The sequence below is a fragment of the Pipistrellus kuhlii genome, unplaced genomic scaffold, assembly GCF_014108245.1.
Source record: "Pipistrellus kuhlii isolate mPipKuh1 unplaced genomic scaffold, mPipKuh1.p scaffold_m20_p_39, whole genome shotgun sequence".
Classification (NCBI taxonomy): domain Eukaryota; kingdom Metazoa; phylum Chordata; class Mammalia; order Chiroptera; family Vespertilionidae; genus Pipistrellus; species Pipistrellus kuhlii.
This window is the reverse complement of record NW_023425539.1, coordinates 1,887,930-1,909,188: the sequence shown is the minus strand read 5'-3', so window position 1 is coordinate 1,909,188 and position 21,259 is coordinate 1,887,930. Positions and strand designations below refer to the sequence as shown.

Genomic DNA, 21,259 nt, shown 5'->3' with positions numbered 1-21,259 from the left:
TTGCTGATTGGAGTGCTACTGTAAGGAAGAGCCTCCCTTCTCCCCCATTTGTTTGTCGGCATGGACTGATGGGTTCCTACCTTCTTTTATGGATTGTCACTTATTTAATGTGTATGCATCTTACAAACTTAAGGGCTCCAGAAAATTTATAGAGCAGCCCAGTGTAGCCAAGTTTCCTTACAGTCAGAGAGGACGCGTGATCCCGTGTCCACTGCTCATGCGAAGCTAGAAAAACCCCCTCATCCCTGAACCTCTGCCCAAGCCAGGGTATGCAGACCCTTCCACACTGGAAGGCGGCCTGGGAACAGGGTGGGCTTCTGGCACAGCAGAGCTGTGGAGGCAGGCTGGCCCGGGCTCCACGGGGAGGCCTGGTAGCCTGCAGAGCACACACAGAGGACCAGACAGTCTGACAGTGGCTCACGTGGAGGAGCGGCAGCGGCTGTGAAAAAGTTCTTGAGGGGAGTACTCTGGGAAAGCATTTAGGCACCAAAGCCCAGTCTTTTTTTTACCCCCTTTTTAATGATTCTGTCATAGGCTAGTGAATTCCTTTTTCCAAATGTGTTTTAGGGGTAAATCATAAGATTAAGAGAATATAAGTGGGTTCACCACATGGAACATTATTATTATTCACCTACCCAGTTTTTTCCAAAGTATCAATCTTGACCAATTTATTTTATGCAAAACGGTAGCGATGTGGAATACAGGGATTATCTGCTGCCATGCACGCGAGTTGTGAACATTCCCAGCCGCCGTGTACAGTTTGGAGGGGAAGGCTGATCAGCAGCATTAACCATGCTACTGAACACAGGAATTTTTTATTGAAAAAGGTTACGTGTTAGATAGCAATGTCTCCATAATATTTCTCTCATCATTGAAGACTGAAGAAAATAAAAAGTCACTGAAGATTTAAAAAGAGAGGGAAAGGGAGAAACTAGGAAGCTGCTGTAACACTGCCCTACAGTCAGACCATCACACTGCAATCATCGCATACTTGTTGGCTGCATCATTTTTACTGAGCCGTGTGAAACCACACTTAGAAACACATCAAAGCAAAATATCATGCCTATCATCAGTCAAAATAAAAAAGAAAGAAGGCAAACAAAGAAATAACTCCAGGATGAACACACTATAAATAGATGAGCATTTGGAGAATGAATCATTATCTACATTCTTGGACTGTCCCATTCTGCCCCAATAAAAGTGTCACCTACTTGATTTTTATAGCTAACTTCTATTCTTTTCCTCCCCAGTGACTAAATGCTTCAGATTAAAATCCCAGAAAATGAACTTTGTAAAAGAGTTTCTACATTAACAAAAAACCTGCTTACTGCTCCCCCCCACTCAACCCACCCAATCAAGTTGCCTGGACAGTTTTTGCCTTATAATGCCACAGTTTTATTTCTGCTTTCTACCCACTGGGTTTGTGCCTGTAGGCGCACACAGGGTCATCGCTACTATTGCCTCTTAGTCCTTTATTTTTATTTATTTACTTAGACTTCTTGTATTTTGTTATTTTCTTCCATCCCTGACGTTTTCTTGATGGGAAAACGTTGATAGAAAACCAGTGCAGGCCCCTCGTCCAGTCTATCCCAGTGGATTCGGACTGCCGGTCCCAGAAAGGAGTCTGGGGCCTCCACCTTCTGAGCATAGTTGACAGTTTCCACGCACAGATTTTTCTTTTTGCCTTCCTATTTTGTCACCGGAGGGACCTACAGTCCTTTCTCTTCTGGTTTGAGGAGGTTTTACTTGCATTCCTCTTACAGAGACTGGAAACTAATACAAATAATCTGGATTTTCCTTTGTAAGAAACATTTAAAACCTGTAAAGAATTTTTGTGCGTTTATTTGAGCAGAACTGTTGTCGGCAATAGCAGGGAAGCACAATCTCAGTGTGTTGAGCTATTGCTCCTGCCTCTGAGTCCTTGAAAAGCACTCCATCTTTTGCGTGCAGAAAGTTTTCCTCAGGAAGTTAGTGAGACCCAGAGAGGGCCAGAATAAGAATCAGCTGTTTGCCGACTCGATTACCGGGTTTTAAAGCAACCCACCTGGATGGCTGTTATTGGGCAAAGCCCCTTATCAACCCGAATCTTTATTTTTAAAAAGGCTTAAAAGCTGTTGGGTCCAGGGGTTAAAGTGCATGTGAGATAACCTCACACGTTCTTCCCCAGCCTATCAGGTCTAAAGTCATTCTTCCGAATCATTCTAATTCTGGCACCTACTCCTTTTGCATGGCCTTGATTCATGTGAAGAATACTCATTGTTCATGGTACTTTGGGCAAAGGGCCAGACCTCCCTTCCGTAGGGGCTCTCCATTTCTCTATGAAAAATGAAGCGCTGGCCGCTCATCCTGCCATTTGGCCTCTCTAGGATGTTTCCACAGCACGAGGGAAGCGGCGGAAGCTGCTTGGAGGAGAACTGCGTAGGCTGTACTGTTGTAGCTCCAGAATAAGCAGCAAAAGCTTGAAGTAGAAAATAGAATTCACCAAGTCCACTTCCGCATCTGTGAAAGGAGAGGATCAGACCAAATAATGCTTAAAGCAGTGGTTATTAACCATTTTTGAGTCCTAGATCCCTCTGAGAACCTGATGAAAGCCAGGGACACTCTTGCCAAAACAAATCTTCATGAGCCTACACACCGTTTTTGAGTACAATTTCAAGGGATTCTATAAAGCCTTTCTTCCCTTAAGTCAAAGAATCCTAAGGCTAGGGAGAAGCTCAGGTAGGGACTGATTTTTGTACAAATTATCAATACTACTCTTGTAGCTCTGACTCAGAAATCTTCAAGGAGGAAAATCTTAGGCCGTTCACAAGCTCCGCAATGACAGAGACCCACCACAGTGTAAAGAATGTGGATCTGGATGCCAGGCAGGCCTGGATTTGAGTCAGAACTCTGCCCTCGCTCACCTGGGATCTCGAGCATGGAATTTAACCTGTCCGAGTTTGTTCTGCCCCCTCTGCAGTGAAGTTAGTAATGCTCCCCTCCTAGGATTAGTGGTGAGGGTGAAATGAGGTGGGTACTTGGCACAAGTAAATGGTGCTCAAGAACTGTGCCCTGCCCTCCCTGTGATCTTGTTCTGGACTCTTAGGCAACGGTTGGGTGGCCTGATCAGTGTCGCCAGCTCATCTCCCCAGCCTCCCACCTGCCCAGGGAAAGTTCTGGCAGCACCTGCCCCAGCCAAAAGCCAAGCAGCAGCAGTACTGCAGAGCCAGTACCTGGGAGGAGGCAGGAAGTGGAGATGTCCCGAAGCCACCGCTTTCACAGGTCAGGCTAAGCTGCCATTCTGTGCTTTAAGCAGCTTTCTCAATTTTTGTTTACAGTCAGGAGTAAGGTAGTATGTCTTCTACTCTTGGGAATGTCTCTCGAGGAAGAGATTTCTCTGCATGGGCACTTTGTTCATTCAGTTACATCTCTCTAAGAAAAGCTGTTCGTGAACCATCCGCCCGTCCTCCTGTGCCCCCTCTGATAACTTCTGTTGGATTGGAACTCCTGCGTCTTCTGCCTTCCTCAAGCCTGAGTTTCACTGTCAGTTACTTTCAGTCATGTTGGCTATAACCCAGAATTTATTCCAGGGTTATGGGTTGCATGTACTTGACTCTTTGGTCTCCTTCAGTCCAGAAAAATAATTCATCCTTCATCTTCCATGACCTTGAAATTTGTGAAGCATACAGGCCGGTACTTTGTGGGATGTCCTTCAGTCTGGTGTTTTCTCATGATGGATGATTTACGCAGAAGCGGGGCTTTGTTCTTAGTAACCCATGTCAGGAGGCACCAGTGTCAGTTTGTCCTTCAATTTGTGTTCATTTTTATTACTCAGTTTAGATGGTGTTTGCCACTTTTCTGTATTTATTAATAAGTAATTAGTGCCAGGAGAAAATTTGAAACCATATGTATAGCATTTTTCTCATCTTTCACTGATTTATTTTAAACAGTGTTAATAATAAATTAAACGCTGAAACCTGTTTGGCTCAGTGAATAGAGCGTCGGCCTGAGGACTGAGAGGTCCCGGGTTCGATTCCGGTCAAGGGCATATCCATTGGTTGCGCGCACATCCCCAGTAGGGAGTGTGCAGGAGGCAGCTGGTCGATGTTCCTCTCTCATCGATATTTCTAACTCTCTATCCCTCTCCCTTCCTCTCTGTAAAAAATCAATAAAATATATATTTTAAAAATAATAATAAAATAAACAATGTTAATAATGATTTAGGCAAGTATCAAAGAGATACTTGCCTAAATCATTTATTATTAACATTGTTGTCAAATGATGATTTTTCTAATTGTCATTTCTTTTACATTTGTTAGTTGGCATTATATATATTTTTTTAATTTTATTTTTTTATTTCAGAGATGAAGGGAAAGGGGGAGAGAGAGATAGAAACATCAGTGATGACAGGGAATCATTGATTGGCTGCCTCCTGCATTTCCACACTGGGGATTGAGCCTGCAACCCAGGCATGTGTCCTGACCTGGAATCGAATTGTGACCTCTTGGTTCATAGGTCGATGCTTAACCACTAAGCCACACCAGCCGGGTGACATTATATTTTAAGCAAAAGCTTTATCTTCTCCTCATCTACTTATACTGTATGGATTCATAAATTTCTATTTTATTCAATGGGTTCTAGTCATTACTATTTTTTTTAAATTTATATTGAAATAAATTTAGACTTACAGAAAATTTTCAGAAATAGTATGGATTTCTCATATTCCCTTCTCTCACATTCCTCCAATGTTAACTTCCTACCTAATCATAGTACAGTTATCAAAGCCAACAAGTTAACATTGGTACAGTATTAAACTAAACAACAGACCTAACTTGGATTTCGCCAATTTTTTTCACTAATGTTCTTTTTTCCTTCCAGGACCCATCATTATTTGTTTTAATGCTCAAATAGGCCCTGATTTAGCTATTGGAACCCCCTTCAAACTCATTTTTTCACCTTATTTGCATACCTCTCTCTTTTTTTTAAAGCACTTTTCTGGTACAGCAAAAGATGCTAGGTTCATCTTGTACTTTCCTACCTCAGCCCTAGAGTCATTCATTTTTTAGGATCCCTTGTTCCTTTGACACCCAAGCATAACGATCATATCTGAAATGAATGATATTTGGAAATTAAGTTCTTGGCATCAGATAGGGTCATTATGCGTGGGTGTCATGCTTGTAGGTTCATATACTAAGAACTATATGTATGTATAGATGCATTTCTCTATATCCGTTTTTTTAATCCTCACCCAAGGATATGTTTATTGATTTTAGAGAGAGGAAGGGAGAGAGAGAAACATCAATTGTTTGCCTCTCATATGCATCCCAGCCAGAGACCAAATTACAACCCAGGTATGTGCCCTGACTGGAATTCGAACCCACAACCTTTCAGTGTACAGGACAACGCTCCAAACAACTAAGCCACACTGGCCAGGGCCTCTATATTTTATACCCATTTCCATGTTATAGCCTGTGTGTTTATGCTGATACCTCCAATTCTAATCCAATCAAAGGGGTTATTTTACCTTCCTCCTCTACATGTCTGTAACTGCCTTCTATGGCAGTAAGAAACCTGGCTCCCAGTGTCCTCCCCATCTTTAGTTATATGCTCCATTTACCCTTATGTAAGCCATCTCCCAGTTGGGCTCAAGCTAAACCTTGGCTCCCCAACCCCACAAGCCATTCCAGATCAAATTTTTGGTCCCAACTAAAAGGAAGAAGGCTGGGGGGTGGGGTGGGGTGGGGTGGGGGGTGACAAACAAGTTTCAGTGCCCTTGAATTAGCAAGTTCTGTAACTTCCTGGGGACGTTTTGGGGGTTTGTCCATGCTTACCTCTTTGCCAGTTTGACTACTCTGCAAAAGTCTCTATTCCTAGGTCATTTTATTTATCAGTGGAACTCCCCCCAGTATTACCTAGTTCTTAGGCCCCAGCTGCAGTGAAGAGGGGGAAAGACACCATCTACATCCATGACATGTTTCTTTAAGCTGAAGAGAAAGTAATGACAGCAATAACCAAAATACCATACATCTGTCTAGTGCTTTACAGTTTTGAAATCAAAGCATAGTATGGTGAGTGGATAGAGCTTAACTTTGGAGTCAGACAGACCCAAGTTCATATTCTAATTCTGATAAATTCTGTAGGGAAATTTGTATTATTTTCCTCAGCCTCTGTTTCTTCATTTATAAAATGGGGCTAATAGGCCTTCTACTCAGGTCTATTGAGAGGATTAAATGAGAGTATATTTATAATGCTTTATTTACATGCTTTATAGGCTTATCACTGTGGTGGGAGAGAAAGACCAAAGAAGGTTTGTGATACACAGCGTGAAGTGATGGAGATAGGAATAATTTGCTGAGGAAATACAGAGGAGTGTATAAATCAAACTGCAGGCTGACTTTTCTCCTTCGTGTCCTCTGCCTCAGCCAAACCCATCTCCTCCTTCCCACCCTGTCTTCTTCCGTCAGTATTCTGTGCTCACTTCTGATTCCATGCCTTAATTCTCTCACCTGAATCTGCTGTGACCTTTTCTCTCTAGTGTCCTCTGGTATTTCCATTGTCCAGAGCAATTGCTCGTTTTGTGTAGACTGCAAAATTAGCCTTTTGTTGCTGTCTGGGAATCTAACTCATTAGCATGAGGGTCCTGCCTCCCCAAATAGATCAAAGCCTCTAACGGGCAGGCACGTGTCTCGGCCTGAGCTGCGCCTTGCCCAGGGCTTGACCCTCTGTGCTCTCTTACTTGGTAGTGAGCACTTTAGGGGATAAAAGGCGCCTCCTTGTGATTCCAGTCACACAGCCCTTTCTCCAGTGGTCCTACAAGACGATCTTGCCAAAACGCCAGGTAGTGTTCGGTGTTTGGAAGAAATGGTAACCTTTGCTTTTTTGTTATCGTTGTTGAATTCATTTCTATCTTATACTGACAGTATTTGACTGGGTTAGATCCTTCCCACCTTTCATTCCCCTCCCTTGGGAATGAAGTGTGGAGGTTGATAGGCTGAGTATGTACTGGGCCGACATAATTGGGAGATGAGGTTCACACTTAAGCATAAGGAGGCTTAGGGGGAGCAGAAATAAGATAAACATGATTCCTACTCTCATGGAGTTCATCATAACATACATGAAACAGAGAAGATTCTACTCTCCAGTGGTCCTACAAGACGATCTTGCCAAAATTTCAGGTAGTGTTCAGTGTTCGGAGAATAGGTAGGATTCTATTCTCCAGCAAGCAGCTTCTGCCTTTTGTAACAACTTCAGCTTATTATAGAAGTAGCTGTCTAGAGTGCTGTCTCAGGAACAATTCTGAAATTACACCAACACCCATGAAAAAGATTGCCATGATTGATGTGCATTGCGCCGTGGGGAGGCAGTCGACATGTGCCCTGAATATTTCATACCTTGCGGTGTATATGTAAGTGTAAGAATATGAAGTGTTACCTTGGCTGATTTTGCCCAGTGGGTAGAGCATTGGTCTGTGGGTTCGATTCCAGTCAAGCGCATGTACCTAGGTTGCAGACTTGAACCCTGGCCCTGGTCAGCGCGTACACAGGAGGCAACCAATTGATGTGTCTCTCTTACATCTATGTTTCTCTCTCAGTTTCTCCCCTCTGTTCCACTCTAAAAAAGCATGGAAGAATATCCTCGGGTGAGGAGTAACAAAAAAAGTAAAACAGAAAGAAGTGTCAGTGTGTGACAGGACAGGTGTGGAAGTGAAGATAGAGAATCTGTTGTTGTTAATCCTCAGGTGCCCCTGAGCTGCAGGGAGAAGTGTTGGGAGAGTGTTTCGGTGGAGGGAAGCCTCTGGCAGAGGCCCAGAGGCAGAGAGAGATGGAGCAGGGGCAGTGAGGTGAGTCTGGCTGGAGCGGGGTGGGGGTGAGGCTGGGGGTCACTCTGGAGGGAAGGAGGAGAAAGGCCAGGCCAGAAAAGGCTGTGCGGAATGGGGCTGGGAGGCCGGAGTTCCTTCTCTGCTGCTGACCATCATCACAAAGCCCGAGCCTTGGCATGGAGTTCTCAGAGGGCAGAATAGCAGCATCTGGATATAATAAACTTTCAATAACAAAAGCTCTGGAGTAAAATGTCAATTTTCTCCTGTTCCTGCTAATTGATGCTGTGTGTGGTTCTTGTCTTTTTCTTCCTGACTGTTATATAAATACATTTTTAAAGCACAGCTGGGTTCCTGTAGCCTTAGACAGCCACCTACAAAGATGCAGAATGTCGAGAGGGGTGGGAACCCCCTCCTCCCATTCTTGCCTCTGCACAACTGGGCAGGGAACAACCAGTGCAGGCCTGCTGGTTCTAACCGGTGATGACTCACTATAGCTGAAGCAAAGGCAGTGCTGTTTGAGTGGGAAATGGGAGGAAAAATGCAGCCGCCATCACCACCACAGCCTAGGGCAAGCCTGGAGCGGCTCAGACTTCTTCTCCCAAGACGCCTTTGCATCTGTAGTTCTACGAAAAACGAAAAACGGCATTAAGGGAGAAAGGAAGCATTAGATTTTTTTTTTTTTTTTTTTTTTTTTAGTGTGGGTTTTTGTTGTTAATCCTCACCTGAGGACATTTTTTCCATTGATTTTTTTTTTTTTAAGAGTTAAAGGAAGGGTGGGTGAGAGAGAGAAAGAAAGAGAGTAAAAAACATCAATGTGAGAGAAACATATCAGTTGGTTGCCTCCCACACTCGCCCCGCCCAGGCCAGGGACTGAACCTGCATCCCAGGTATGTGCTCTTGATGAGAATCAGACCTTGGGCGTTCTAACCACTGAGCAACACTGGCCAGGGCTAGCGTATTTCTTTACAGTTTGTCTTTGTTTAGGCATCTGTTTTGTGGGCACAAGTAGGTTAATGATACCTAAATGTTTGCTGACGGCATAACCTTTTTGTGTTTTAGGAGGTCGCAGGGTAGAGTGGTTACAGGTCTGAGGCTTGGAGCCAGGCTGCTTGGTTTTGAATTCTGGCTCCCTCGCTCCCTTGCTGTATAGCACATGTGTCAAACACAAGGCCCGCGGGCCAAATCCAGCCCGCCAGGCCTTGCAATGTGGCCCGCACCGCGCCGTCATCACTGCACTCCGCTGTGTTCCATCACAATGACAGTTTATGACTATTCAGTAAACCAATTGGGCCCGCGATTTAGGCTGGATTTTAGATTTTGGCCCCTTCTCTGATTGAGTTCGACACCCCTACTGTATAGCCTTAGATAAGGCCCTTAATTTTTCTGCCCTTTGCGATTGTAATAGTTTCCTACTTCCTAAAGTTATTTTGAGCATTCAGCGAAGTTCATTGAAATGTCACAGAAAGTGGAGGCATAGTGCAAGTGTTCAGAAAGGGATTGCTATCATTACGTGGTGGATGTTGGGCTCATCTCTGCCACTAAGTTGTGTGACAGACGTTCTGGCCTTCATTTGTACATCTTTTGGAGCATTCAGTAGGACCTTATCTCCCTCACAGGGGAGGGAGTCACATGTGATCGTGAAATGCTTTGGAAGGTATAAAGCAGTCTGCAAGTGCCACATTTTAAAAAGTATATTTTTATTGATTTCAGAGAAGAAGGGAGATGAAGAAATAGAAACATCAGTGATTGGCTGCCTCCTGGATGCCCCTTACTGATGATTGAACCCACAACCCGGGCTTGTGTCCTGACCAGGAATCGAACCAGTGACCTCTTGGTTCGAGGTGGATGCTCAACCGCTGAACCACACCTGGCCGGGCCTCAAGTGCCCCATTTTATTGCTGCTGTTACTATAAGAATCATGGGAGTGGTGGTGATACTAACAGAAACGGGTCTAATTTCAAACGTAAAGAGCCAAGCACATTTACTTACTTTCTTGAAATAGAATAACATTTCAAGTTTTCTTCTTCCTAGAAACCTCGGGGAGCTGATAGATCGGTTTGTGGCGGATTTCAAAGCCCAGGGGCCACCTAAGCCCAACACTGACGAAGGGGGAGCCGTGCTCCCCAGCTGTGCCGACCTCTTTGTGTACTACAAGAAGTGCATGGTGCAGTGCTCCCAGCTCAGCACCGGGGAGCCCATGATCGCTCTGACCACCATCTTCCAGAAGTACCTCCGGGAATACGCCTGGAAAATCCTCTCTGGCAACCTGCCCAAGTGAGTCCTGCTCTCCCTGGTCCGGGTGGGGAAGTGTGAGTCTAAACACGCCTAAATATGGGAATCTTTAAGGGGACCCACTATGAAGTTATTTCCTGAACTGCTGAGAGTATCAAGGAAGAAAACCCCTTGGTTGAGTTCACAAGGACCTGAGACTATTTCCTCTCTAAATGGGATTCCAGCCGAAACTGGTTTGGCTCAGTGGTAGAGCGTCGGTCTGCGGACTGAAAGGTCCAGGTTCGATTCCGGTCAAGGGCATGTACGTTGGCTGCGGGCACATCCCCGGTGGGAGATGTGCAGGAGGCGGCTGGTCGATGCTTCTCTCTCATCGATGTTTCTGGCTCTCTATCTCTCTCCCTTCCTCTCTGTAAAAAATCAATAAAATATATTTTAAAAAATAAATAAATAAATGGGATTCCACAGCTATCAAGACCGTTAGAGGACATGCCCTTGCTGGCTGCCAGCACAGGTCAGATCTTACCACTGTGGGCTCAAGGGAGCCAGCCATTATATGGATATTTAATTTACATGGATTCAATGTTGGCTGCTTGGCCAAAAAAGTGAGGTGGTGATGGAAATAACTTAAAAACAGCACGGGCAGCCAAAACCGGTTTGGCTCAGTGGATAGAGCGTCAGCCTGCGAACTGAAAGGTCCCGGGTTCGATTCTGGTCAGGGGCATGTACCTGGGTTGCGAGCACATCCCCAATAGGGGGTGTGCATGAGGCAGCTGATCAATGATTCTCTCTCATCGATGTTTCTAACTCTCTGTCCCTCTCTCTTCCTCTCTGTAAAAAATCAATAAAAATCAATAAATAAATAAGTAAATAAGTAAGTAAATAAATAGGGGGAAAAAACAGCACAGGCAGTTTCACTCGGGCCCCATTCAATGAGGGTTTGTCCTGGAATGATAAATAGACAAGAGGCACGAGTCTGCCTTCCCTGAGTCTGATTATGCTCCCAGACTCTCCTGCGGGATGTGTGTCTTGCTATGCTGGATAGAGTCTAATGTTTAAAGACGTGATGGGATTTGGGGGTAGGGAGTTGCATAGCACAGCTCCTAATTATAGTGACTTCCCCATAGACACAAATGTTGTTACATTGCTATTGCTTGAAATAAATGAATCATTACACTAGGGCTTTAGATGTTCTGGTTATACTATAGCAATTTCAGTTGTTATAGAATATGATCTAGGGTAAGGCTTTGAAATTTAGTGATTATCCATCATCCCTGTGGCTCAGTTCAGCAATTAAGGTGTTAGATTCTGTCATTGTCACTAAAAGATGTCCTACATGGGAGTTTTACATTATTTGGAGGAAAGAAAACAAAGTCTGTGTGCTCTACAAGAGATTTGAAGTAGCAGATATGTTAACCCATGAGAATTTCTTTGTGGTAGAAATCATTGAAAAGTTTTTAGTACCTTTTGTCCTGATGATCAAAGTAATAGAAGTTCATAGAAGACACAGAAAAGCACAAATATCGAAAAGAAAAATCACCTATAATCTCACCACCCAGAGAAAACAAGTTTAACTTTTTGGTATATGTTCTTCCATTCTTTATTTATATGTGTAATATGTGTGTTTGTGTCTCTTCTTTGTTTGTTTATCAGAATTGGGACTGCACTGCTTATTATAGCTTTATACCCTGCTGCTTTCTTTCTTTCTTTTTTAAAAATATATTTCTATTGATTTCAGAGAGGAAAGGAGAGGGAGAGAGAGATAGACACAACAGTGATGAGAGGGAATCATTGATCCACTGCCTCCTGCATGCCCCAACTGGGGATCGAGCCTGCAACCCGGGCATGCACCCTGACCAGGAATTGAACCCAGGACCCTTCAGTTCACAGGCTGACGTTCTATCTACTAAGCCAAACCAGCTAGGGCTATTCCTGCTGCTTTCACTTAAGATCATTCTGGGTGCATTCTTCATGCGTGTTAGCCAGTGTCCCAGCAGGAAGCCAGTGATGTGCTCAGCTGGGATGTTATGAGGATTAAAGCTGCCGAGGAGTCACAGAAATGAGGGCAAGGTAAAAGGGTTCGAGGCACCCACATAGTAGTGGGTGATTATTACTACTGCAACTCACCTGAGAGGGAGGACTAAGGACAAAATCTGCCCCACGGAAACTAGTCACAGAGAGCCAGTCACTGCCAGGACCACACTGAGCAGAGGGAGCTGGAGGACTATTTCTGCTCAGACTTCTCTCTCTTCCACCTTTCTGACTTCCTGCTGCATCTCCCATCTGCTGAATGCGGCAGGAAGAGGCCTGAGGGCCAAGGAACCCGGATGATGATAAGTCTGTGGAAGTCAGTCTCCTGGCCCATAGAGAAGGGAAGTACAGAGCAGAAGTGGGTCTGGGAGGCCAGCAGAGACGAGTGGGCACTCCTGACAGTAAATACTCATCAAAACATGTTTAATGTGCCACGGCAATCAAACCTGTGGAAGAACCTCAGTTAACTCTTGGGATCATGATTGGTCATTCTCTTAATTGGTCGTTTAGGTTGAGTTTACTATTTTGGTATTTTTAAATAACACTCAGAAAAGCATCCTTGAACAGAAGTGGAACTACTGGCTTAAATCACCTAAAATACACCTCCAGAAGGATTGTCCAATGTGATGTTCCTAACCTGTAGTGGACACGAGTGCCAGTACCCTCACACTCTTCTCAGTACTCAGAATCAAAATGTTTTCATATCTTAGCTTATCAGTAAGACTGGGCAGATTTTTTAAAGGAGAAATTTCTCTTTGGTGTTTTTGTTGTTAATTCTCACCTGAGGATATTTTTTCACTGATTTTTTTTTTTTTTTTTAGAGAGAGAAAGACATAAACACAGATGTGAGAGAAACACATTGATTGGTTGCCTCCTACATGAGCCCTGACCAGGGCTGGGTCCAGGGAGGAGCCTGCAATCAAGGTATGTGCCCTTGACCAGAATCGAACCCGGGACCCTTTGGTCCACAAGCCGACGCTCTATCCCCTGAGCCAAACCAACTAGGGCTAATTTTTAAGATAAATGCCATTAAGTTGTATCTACTTTAGCAAAAATTAGACTCTCCTGGTTGAAATAACAGGAAGTTTTATAGCTGCCTTTTGGCATTTTGTGAGCATGTAGGAAGGGATGAGATGCCTTTTAGTTTCTTGAGACAATTGGGGGTTTGGGCAGGAACCATTTCTTAACATGCACTTTTGCATCCCTCCACCACAACATGCAAACTCCTGTGCAGAATTTGCTTGATGGAGAGAAAATTGGGGAGCCAGCTCCTGTGCTTCACATGATCCTGAACGAGCTCGACAGATCAGGAAATGCCAAGCTAAGCAGACAGTGTTCAGCAGCCTCCTCTGTATCAGAGGCATCACCGTAAATGTGACTGATGACAAGCTCACTGTTGGAAACATCTTTTCCTATTTCTGATGGTCTGAGGATTTAAACAGATGACAGTCAACGTGAGGTCAATAGGAACGGACTCGTTGTATTGTGGGCTTATTTGGGCCCACGTCCAGCCTTTCCTTCCCCCCTTTCTTTTCTTAAGATGTGCAGTTTCCAGCTCAGGAAGCAACTGAGAAGTCCCGGCCTGACTACTTCCTGTTCCTTTTCCTCAGAACCACCAGCAGCAGTGGAGGGCTGACCATCAGCAGCCTCCTCAAGGAAAAGGAGGGCTCCGAAGCGGCCAAATTCACCCTGGAGGAGCTCTGCCTCATCTGCAGCATCCTGAGCACGGCAGAGTACTGCCTGGCCACCACGCAGCAGGTGAGCCGCCGGCCGCCGCTCCCGCCTCCTTCCCAGCAACATCTCACCCCTTAGCTCAGTTGTCAGAGTGTGGGCCCTAACAAGGTCACACACAACCTTGGGCAGACCAGTTGGCCTCCCACAGAGGAGAACTGCTGGCTGTCCGGCCAGAAGACGGCCATCTCACAGAAGGGCCTTGTTATAGGATCCTGGGCAAGACAGTGTGACTGGCCTCTTCCCCGGAGTTATGTAAGCCACAAAGGGCATGCCCTCCTAAAAGTGGGTCAGTGGCCCCATCTCCTGTATGAGACGAGCAGGAACAAACTGAAGGGAACCAGGACCCAGGCTCTGGTGGTGGTGAGTCACAGCCAGTTGTTCCATTCTCAGAAGCAGTACTAGGCTAAGCAGAATCCTTTGTGCTTTTATGTGTCTTCTGGAATTTACATGGCACTCTCAATCTGCCTAAACAAACAGCCATTGTTTGGATGTTGACGTTCAGGAACTATGAGGCAGGAAAGGGTGATGTCCCTCCCGGAGTTCCTCATTAGAAGAAGGAAGACCCAGAAGGATTTACCATTCAGCCTCACATGTGGGATTAAAAGTGCCTTTTCGCATTTGCTCTGGAATTCACCTACAGCCAAAGAAAGAAAGTAATTGGGGAAGGTGCTGCTCTTCCCCTTTTGGGGTTTATTATTTACACATGTCTAAAGAACATAGGAAGGCAGTCATGAATTATGGTTCAGATGGGACAGCCTGGAGCCCCTGTGAGCTAGGGTAAGAATACAGAACAGGCCAAATAAGAAGTGTTTCCCCTAAAACTTCACAGTTGGGGTGAAGCCGGTCAGAGACCAAGGTAGTAGCATGCTCTGCCTGGGGACATGGATAGATTGAGTCACACAGGGGATGATCTGTAAAGGTTTGGCATCCACTTGTTAGAAATAAGGTGAGCCCCCAACTTCAGGAGTCCAGGTAGAACACAAGACAGACTTGGGAATCAGGCAGCAGGCAAATACCTCCACTCCTGCAGGAGGGTGTGCAGCACGTGGTCTGGGAGCGTGGGCACTGAGCCCGTGGTTGGCTCGGCTTTTTAATTCTGAAGCACATGACCTGTCCCTCACTCTTGATTGGAGCTCAGGTGCACGGTCTTTTGCAATTGGCTGATTCAAAGAGCAGGGTGGGGCTTTGCCACTTCAAAATGGCCAACCTCAGGGGAGCTGCAAGCCATGTGGCCAAAATGGCGGCTGTCTGAACTGTTCTTTGGCGGGAAAGATGACTGGTTTATTCTCACACACTTAACCCCAAGAACACTCCCAGTATCTGTGAGGACCTTCAAGGAAGGGGTCCCAGAGTTCTTAGAGGAAGAAACAATAGTCCTGCTGCTCAGAGATGGGACAGGGGAACATCAGTGAGAACCCGAGCCACAGTGGATGGAAACAGCAAATATGTGCAGAATTAGAAAGAATACACAGAGATAAACAATGGTATTTTAAAAGTAAAATAACTGTGGTACAAAAACAAGCTATAAAAATAATGACCCTTAATCCCATCACCCTCAAATAATCATATTAGCAATTTGGGGGGTGTTTAAAAAATATTTTTTTTTCCTTTTTTTAATTTTAAAAAATATATTTTTTTTTTATTGATTTTTTTACAGAGAGGAAGGGAGAGGGATAGAAAGTTAGAAACATCAATGAGAGAGAAACATCGATCAGTTGCCTCCTGCACACTCCCTACTGGGGATGTGCCCACAACAGAGGTACATGCCCTTGACCGGAATTGAACCTGGGACCCCTCAGTCCGTAGGCCAACGCTCTATCCACTGAGCCAAACCAGTTTCGGCTAAAAATATATATTTTTTTAAAGAAAAAAACATAATAAGAAACATTGATGAGAGAAACATGGATCTGCTGCCTCCTGCACAATCCCCACTGGGGATCTAGCCCAAAACCCAGGCATGTGCCCTGACTGGGAATCAAACTGTGACCTCCTGGTTCGTGAACAACACTCACCGGCCGGGCTAAAGCATCATCATTGGGACTTCCTAATGGAATAATGGGTTTCGGCATTGACCCTCAGTGTTACTCAGTGAAACAGGCAAACATCATGCACCTAACCCAGCCAGTGTAGTTCAGTGGTTGAGCATCCAACTCTGAACCAGGAGGTTGTAGTTGTTTATATTCCCAGTCAGGGTACATGCCCGGGTTGAGGGCTTGATCTCCACTAGAGGGCGTGCAGGAGGCAGCAATCAGTCATTCTCTCTTATTATTGATGTTTTTATCCCTCTCTCACTCTCCCTTTCTCTGAAATCAATTAAAAGGACATATTTTTTAAAAAGAATTCGAGCAATTAAATTTTAAAAACAATTCCATACCCTAGCTGGTTTGACTCAGTGGATAGAGCATCGGTCCGCGGACTGAAGGGTCCCAGGTTCGGTTCTGGTCAAAGGCACATACGTATCTTGGTTACAAGCTTGATCCCCAGCCCTGATCAGGGTGCTTTTGGGCGGCAACCAATTGATGTCTCTCTCTCACATCAATGATTCTCTGTCTCTTCTCCTCCCTTCCACTCTCTCTCTCAAAAAAAAAAAAAAATCCAATGGAAAGTTATCCTCCAGTGAGGATTAACAACAACAAAAGCCAATAATGTCTCAGTATTCGTCCATTAATTGTTACACTTGTACACTTAATATTTGCAGGGGTATTTCATTCATTCATTCATTCATTCATTCAATAGATCTCTATGAAGCAGGTGTTGTAATTGATGTTAATTCACAGTGGTGAACAAAGTAGCCAAGTTTCTTTCTGTCATGGAACTTAGAACTGATGGAAGACCCCAGTAATAGATATGTAACTTCAGTTTTGTGGTAAGTGCTAAGGAGGAAGCAGGTGTGGCAGTGCTAGTGAGGGAGCTGCCTACAGACGTAGAGTGGAGAGAAGGGCCTGCCCGGGGCAGTTGGCTGGCATCGTCCTGTGCACCAAAAGGCTGCTGCTTAGATTCCCAGTCAGAGCATGTGCCCAGGTTGCAGGCTCAATGCCCAGCAGGGGGTGTGCAGGAGGCAGCTGATTCACTCTCCTTTCGATGTTTCTCTTTTCCTCTCCCCTCCTCTTCCTCTAAAAATATTTATTTATTTTTTTTTTTTAAAGAGAGAGAGAAGGGCCTCTCTGAGGAGTGACATTGAAGCAGAGACCTTATGGTTGGGAAGGAGACTGCCAAGTGAGAAGCTTGGGCTGGGTGGGGTGGGGTGGAGGTGCTAGAGAGTGTTGCAGAGGAAGGAGTAAGTTGGAAGGCCCTGAGGGGGAATAGACTTTGGTATTCCCAAAACTTTAACTGGTCAATGTAACTGAAGCCAAGCCAGCCAGGGGGAAAGCTGGATGTGGAAGGAGAGACAGGACCCAAATGAAGGTTAGAAATTCGGATTCATTTCAGTGTGGTAGGCAGAGGCTGCTGAAGAGTTTAAGCATTGTAAGCCTGCACCATAATTTGTTTTATCAGTCCCTTGTACATATACCTGTAGATTGTTTCCAGTTTTTCAATAACAGTGTTAGAATGTGAGCTTTGGAGAACGGAATTCTATTGTTTTGTTCATTTAATAACTCCATTACTCGTTTACAGAGCCTGGTACAAAATGAGCTTTCAGTAAATATTGGTTGAGTTAATGAATGCTGCAAAGAATACTTGCATATCTTTGTACATTGTCCTCTTTATTTCATTAAAGTATTTTTTTAGATCTGAAATTGCTGACTTAAAGGGTGTGTATATTTAATTTTTTACTTTTTAAATAAATTGTTTTCCAAAAAAGATTATACTAATTCATGCACCCCTAAGAGCATTTTTTAAATTTAAGGCAAAACATTCGTTGTTCTCAGTTTGTGAAATAAATAGGTCTGAGAGTGCTAGGTGAATCAGTTTCTGGGATGGTTGGAGATATTTACAATTACTGGCCAGTTATATTTTTCTTCAAGGCCAGGGTTTTTCTCCTAGGCTGTAGACTGCTGAAAACAGAGACTCTGCTTCTTTGCTTTGCCTCAGTTTCCCCAACACCTTAACTCAGTGGGAGGTGTGTAGGGCACTCAGTGAAGACTGTAATAATGATTTTGTTGCCACCCACCACCAGAGGTTTCCAGTGTTGGCGAGTGAGCCTGCAGTGGATGAGTAGTGAGTATCCTAAAAATCAGGGTCTTTTTTTTAAGCTAGTGAAATGGCTCTGGCCAGTATGGCTCAGTTGGTTGGAGTCCTGTCCCATGCACCGAAAGGTCATGGGTTTGATTCCGTCAGGGCACATGCCTGGGTTGCAGGTTCAATCCCCAGTTGGGGAGCATCCAGCATCTAAGAGGCAACCAATCTCTCTCTGTCTGTCTCTTCCCCCCCCCCCCCCCCCCCCCCCCCCGCAACCTTTCTCTCTAAAATCAATAAAAACATATCTTCACATGAGGATTTTAAAAAATCAGTGACATAAATTGTCAGTGTTATAAGAAACAATTACAACCCAATGCTTACAGGCACAGGTTCCAGAGGAGGTTTATTTCCTGGTCCCACCACTTACTGTCTTGGGTAGGTCACTCCTCCATTCCCTCTTCTGTAAGATGGGGATAGTAATAGAATCTTCCTCATGGGGTTGTGAGAATACAATGAGTCAAGACATGAAAAGCGCCTGGAATTATGCTTGCATCTTCAGACTCAGTCCATGTTAAGTATTCTTATTATGGTTCTTATTTGGATAATCATTAAGCATGTTTTTCTCTTTCTTCTAATAGCTGGAAGAAAAACTCAAAGAAAAGGTTGATGTAAGTCTGACAGAACGAATCAATCTGACTGGAGAAATGGACACATTCAGCACGTATGTACCTCGCACACACGTGCTCACGGCCTGCCCTGTACCAAGCAGCATGTCTCAGGCTTTAGGTCACTACAGAACCTCAGAGGTTTCCAGGGCCTTCTGGATCAGGATGTTCTCCACCAGCCACCAAGAACCATTAGAAGCTGGTGCAGCTGTGTCCCTTTCTGTCTCCTCAGATAGAATCATTTGTAGCTTCCAGGTTTTTATTGTCTCACTAATCGAATAACAAAAAGAAGAAAGCCCCCCTGGGCATCCCTGAAGAAAGGTCAGGTCCAGGGCCTCCTATCTGCGTCCTAAGTCCACGGAGGCCAGCCCCACTGCAGTGCTGTAGGATATAAAGCAGCGCCCCAGCCGGTTTGCCTCGGGAGAGCGTCAGCCTGCATGTGGACTGAAGGGTCCCAGGTTCTATTCTGATAAAGGGCAGCTATCTCGGTTGCAGGTTCCATCTTTGGCCCTGGTAGGATGCCTGCGAGAGGCAACTAATCAATTTGTCTCTCACATGGATGTTTCTCTTTTTCTGTCTCTCCCCCTCCTTTCCACTCTAAAAAAAAAAAAACAAAGGAAAATATCCTTGGGTGAGGATTAAACAAAATAATTTTTAATAGAATATAAAACAGTGATTTTCAACCTTTTATCCCCTGGTACACATAAATTAATTACTAAATTTTTGCAGCACACCAAACAATATTTTATATATGTGTGTGTGTGTGTGTGTGTGTGTGTGTATATATATATATATATATATATATATATATATATTTTGCTGATCTGACAAAAAAGTAGATATAATTTGATTCATTTACACCAAAAGTTTACTGTGTTGGAATTGTCATTTTTTTTTTTTTTTTTAGGAATTCTTTTTTTTTTTTTTAATATATTTTATTGATTTTTCACAGAGAGGAAGAGAGAGGGATAGAGAGTTAGAAACATCGATGAGAGAGAATCATCGACCAGCTGCCTCTTGCACACCCCCTATCGGGGATGTGCCCACAACCAAGGTACATGCCCTTAACCGGAATCGAACCCAGGACCTTTCAGTCCGCAGACCGCTCTACCACTGAGCCAAACCGGTGCCCATTTTATTTATTTGTCAATCTAAGGGGAAAGAGGTCTGTACCCCTGGCTAAATAGGTATTATATGTTTTAAAAATCCTTGTAGCACACCAGTGTGCTGTAGCACACTGATTGGAAATATCTGGTATACATTGTAAGCAGCCAGATTTTAGCTGTGTGCGTGTGTGTATGTGTGTGTGTGTGTGGATGGGGCGGGGGGGTGTATCTGTCTAAGAAGTTCAAACTGAAAAGCCTTGTTGAAGTGGTTCTTTCCCTGGCGTTTCTTAGCAGTATTTTTGATATGGTCATTACATGAGATTGGGATAGGCTGAGCTTTCTCATCACCACTTTTTGAGGAAAAATTAAAGTTTTCTTAAGTCGTTTCCTCTCCTTTGTACTTTGGGAGGTAGAAGTGAAGAGAGAGTCCAGGTGCGGCGAATAGGAAGAATTTTGTATCCTCGGGGAGGACAGTCCTAAATAAGACCAGGACAGGCAGCAAGGATGAAGAAAAAGCCCAGTGTTCCTCGTTGTCACTCACTCCCTTTTGAATTGAAACTCACGTGCACTGAGTTCTGATGAAATGATGAGTCTGTTTTACACGGTGCCTAAAACATTTGGAAGGGCTGCGCCATTTGAAAGTCCTTTTGGGGAAAGTTCTGACCTGCGAACTTGTTTGACTTGCAGTGTCATCTCGAACAGCATCCAGTTGTTGGTTCAGGACCTGGATGCCGCCTGTGACCCGGCCCTGACTGCCATGAGCAAGGTAAGGGTTTGGGGAGTGTTCTTCCAGACGACCCATCCGAAGGTGACCCCAGGTAGTTCCTGTCAGCTCCTGCCCGAGCGTCTTCAGGCTCTTCGGTGCTCAGAGTGTCAGTCAGGAGAATGGGGGAGCTTGAGGAGTTTCCCAAAGCACTCAGTTTATGTTGTACCTTCGGTCCATCTCTTGTCCTCTTTAAAAAATACATATTTTTATTGATTTCAGAGAGGAAGGGAGAAGGAGAGAGAGAGGAACTTCAATGATGAGAGAGAATCATTGATGGGCTACCTCCTGCACACCCCCTACTGAGGATTGAGCCTGCAACCTGGACATGTGTCCTTGGCGGGAATCAAACCCGGGACCCTTCAGCCTGCAGGCCAGTGCTCTATCCACTGAGCCAAACCAGCTAGGGCCCATCTCTTGTTCAAAACATGGAGCAGATGGGTTTGGTAAGTCTAAAGATGTTAACTTTGGTTAGTGTCTGATACGTGCTGAAGAAAACTTAAGTGGTCTCACCACAATAGGTGCTTTTGTTAGAAACTTTTGTCTCATCTTCTTTGTTGCTCACTGAGAGGATTTTCTAATTCTTTCTGAGCTCTGGTGCCCACGCAGGATTGTTTGATCAGGTTGTGGGCCCCAGTGTTCTATTATCTTGCAGCCTGTCAGTTAGCTCTCAGCCCTCCTTGTACCCGACCACATGCTGCCTTATACCACATGTATTTTATGTATGTGTGTCTTTTCTTCCTAAAGGAATGTAAATTCCTTAGTGCATGGACCATATAGAACAATTGATTAATTGAGTTGGAACAGGCAATTC

The 21,259-nt window shown here is 44.5% G+C and overlaps 1 protein-coding gene across 3 annotated transcripts in view; it reads left to right on the top strand.

Moving 5' to 3' along the window:
• VPS53 (VPS53 subunit of GARP complex) overlaps positions 1–21,259 on the top strand; it is a 131,775-nt gene that overhangs the window by 84,616 nt on the left and 25,900 nt on the right. For all 3 annotated transcript variants that reach the window (XM_036408414.2, XM_045571037.1, XM_045571038.1), the window contains exons 14-17: positions 9,830–10,072; positions 13,669–13,816; positions 18,550–18,632; positions 20,370–20,448. In XM_036408414.2, coding sequence (XP_036264307.1) covers positions 9,830–10,072; positions 13,669–13,816; positions 18,550–18,632; positions 20,370–20,448 — 553 coding nt within the window. The remainder of the gene's footprint in view (positions 1–9,829; positions 10,073–13,668; positions 13,817–18,549; positions 18,633–20,369; positions 20,449–21,259) is intronic.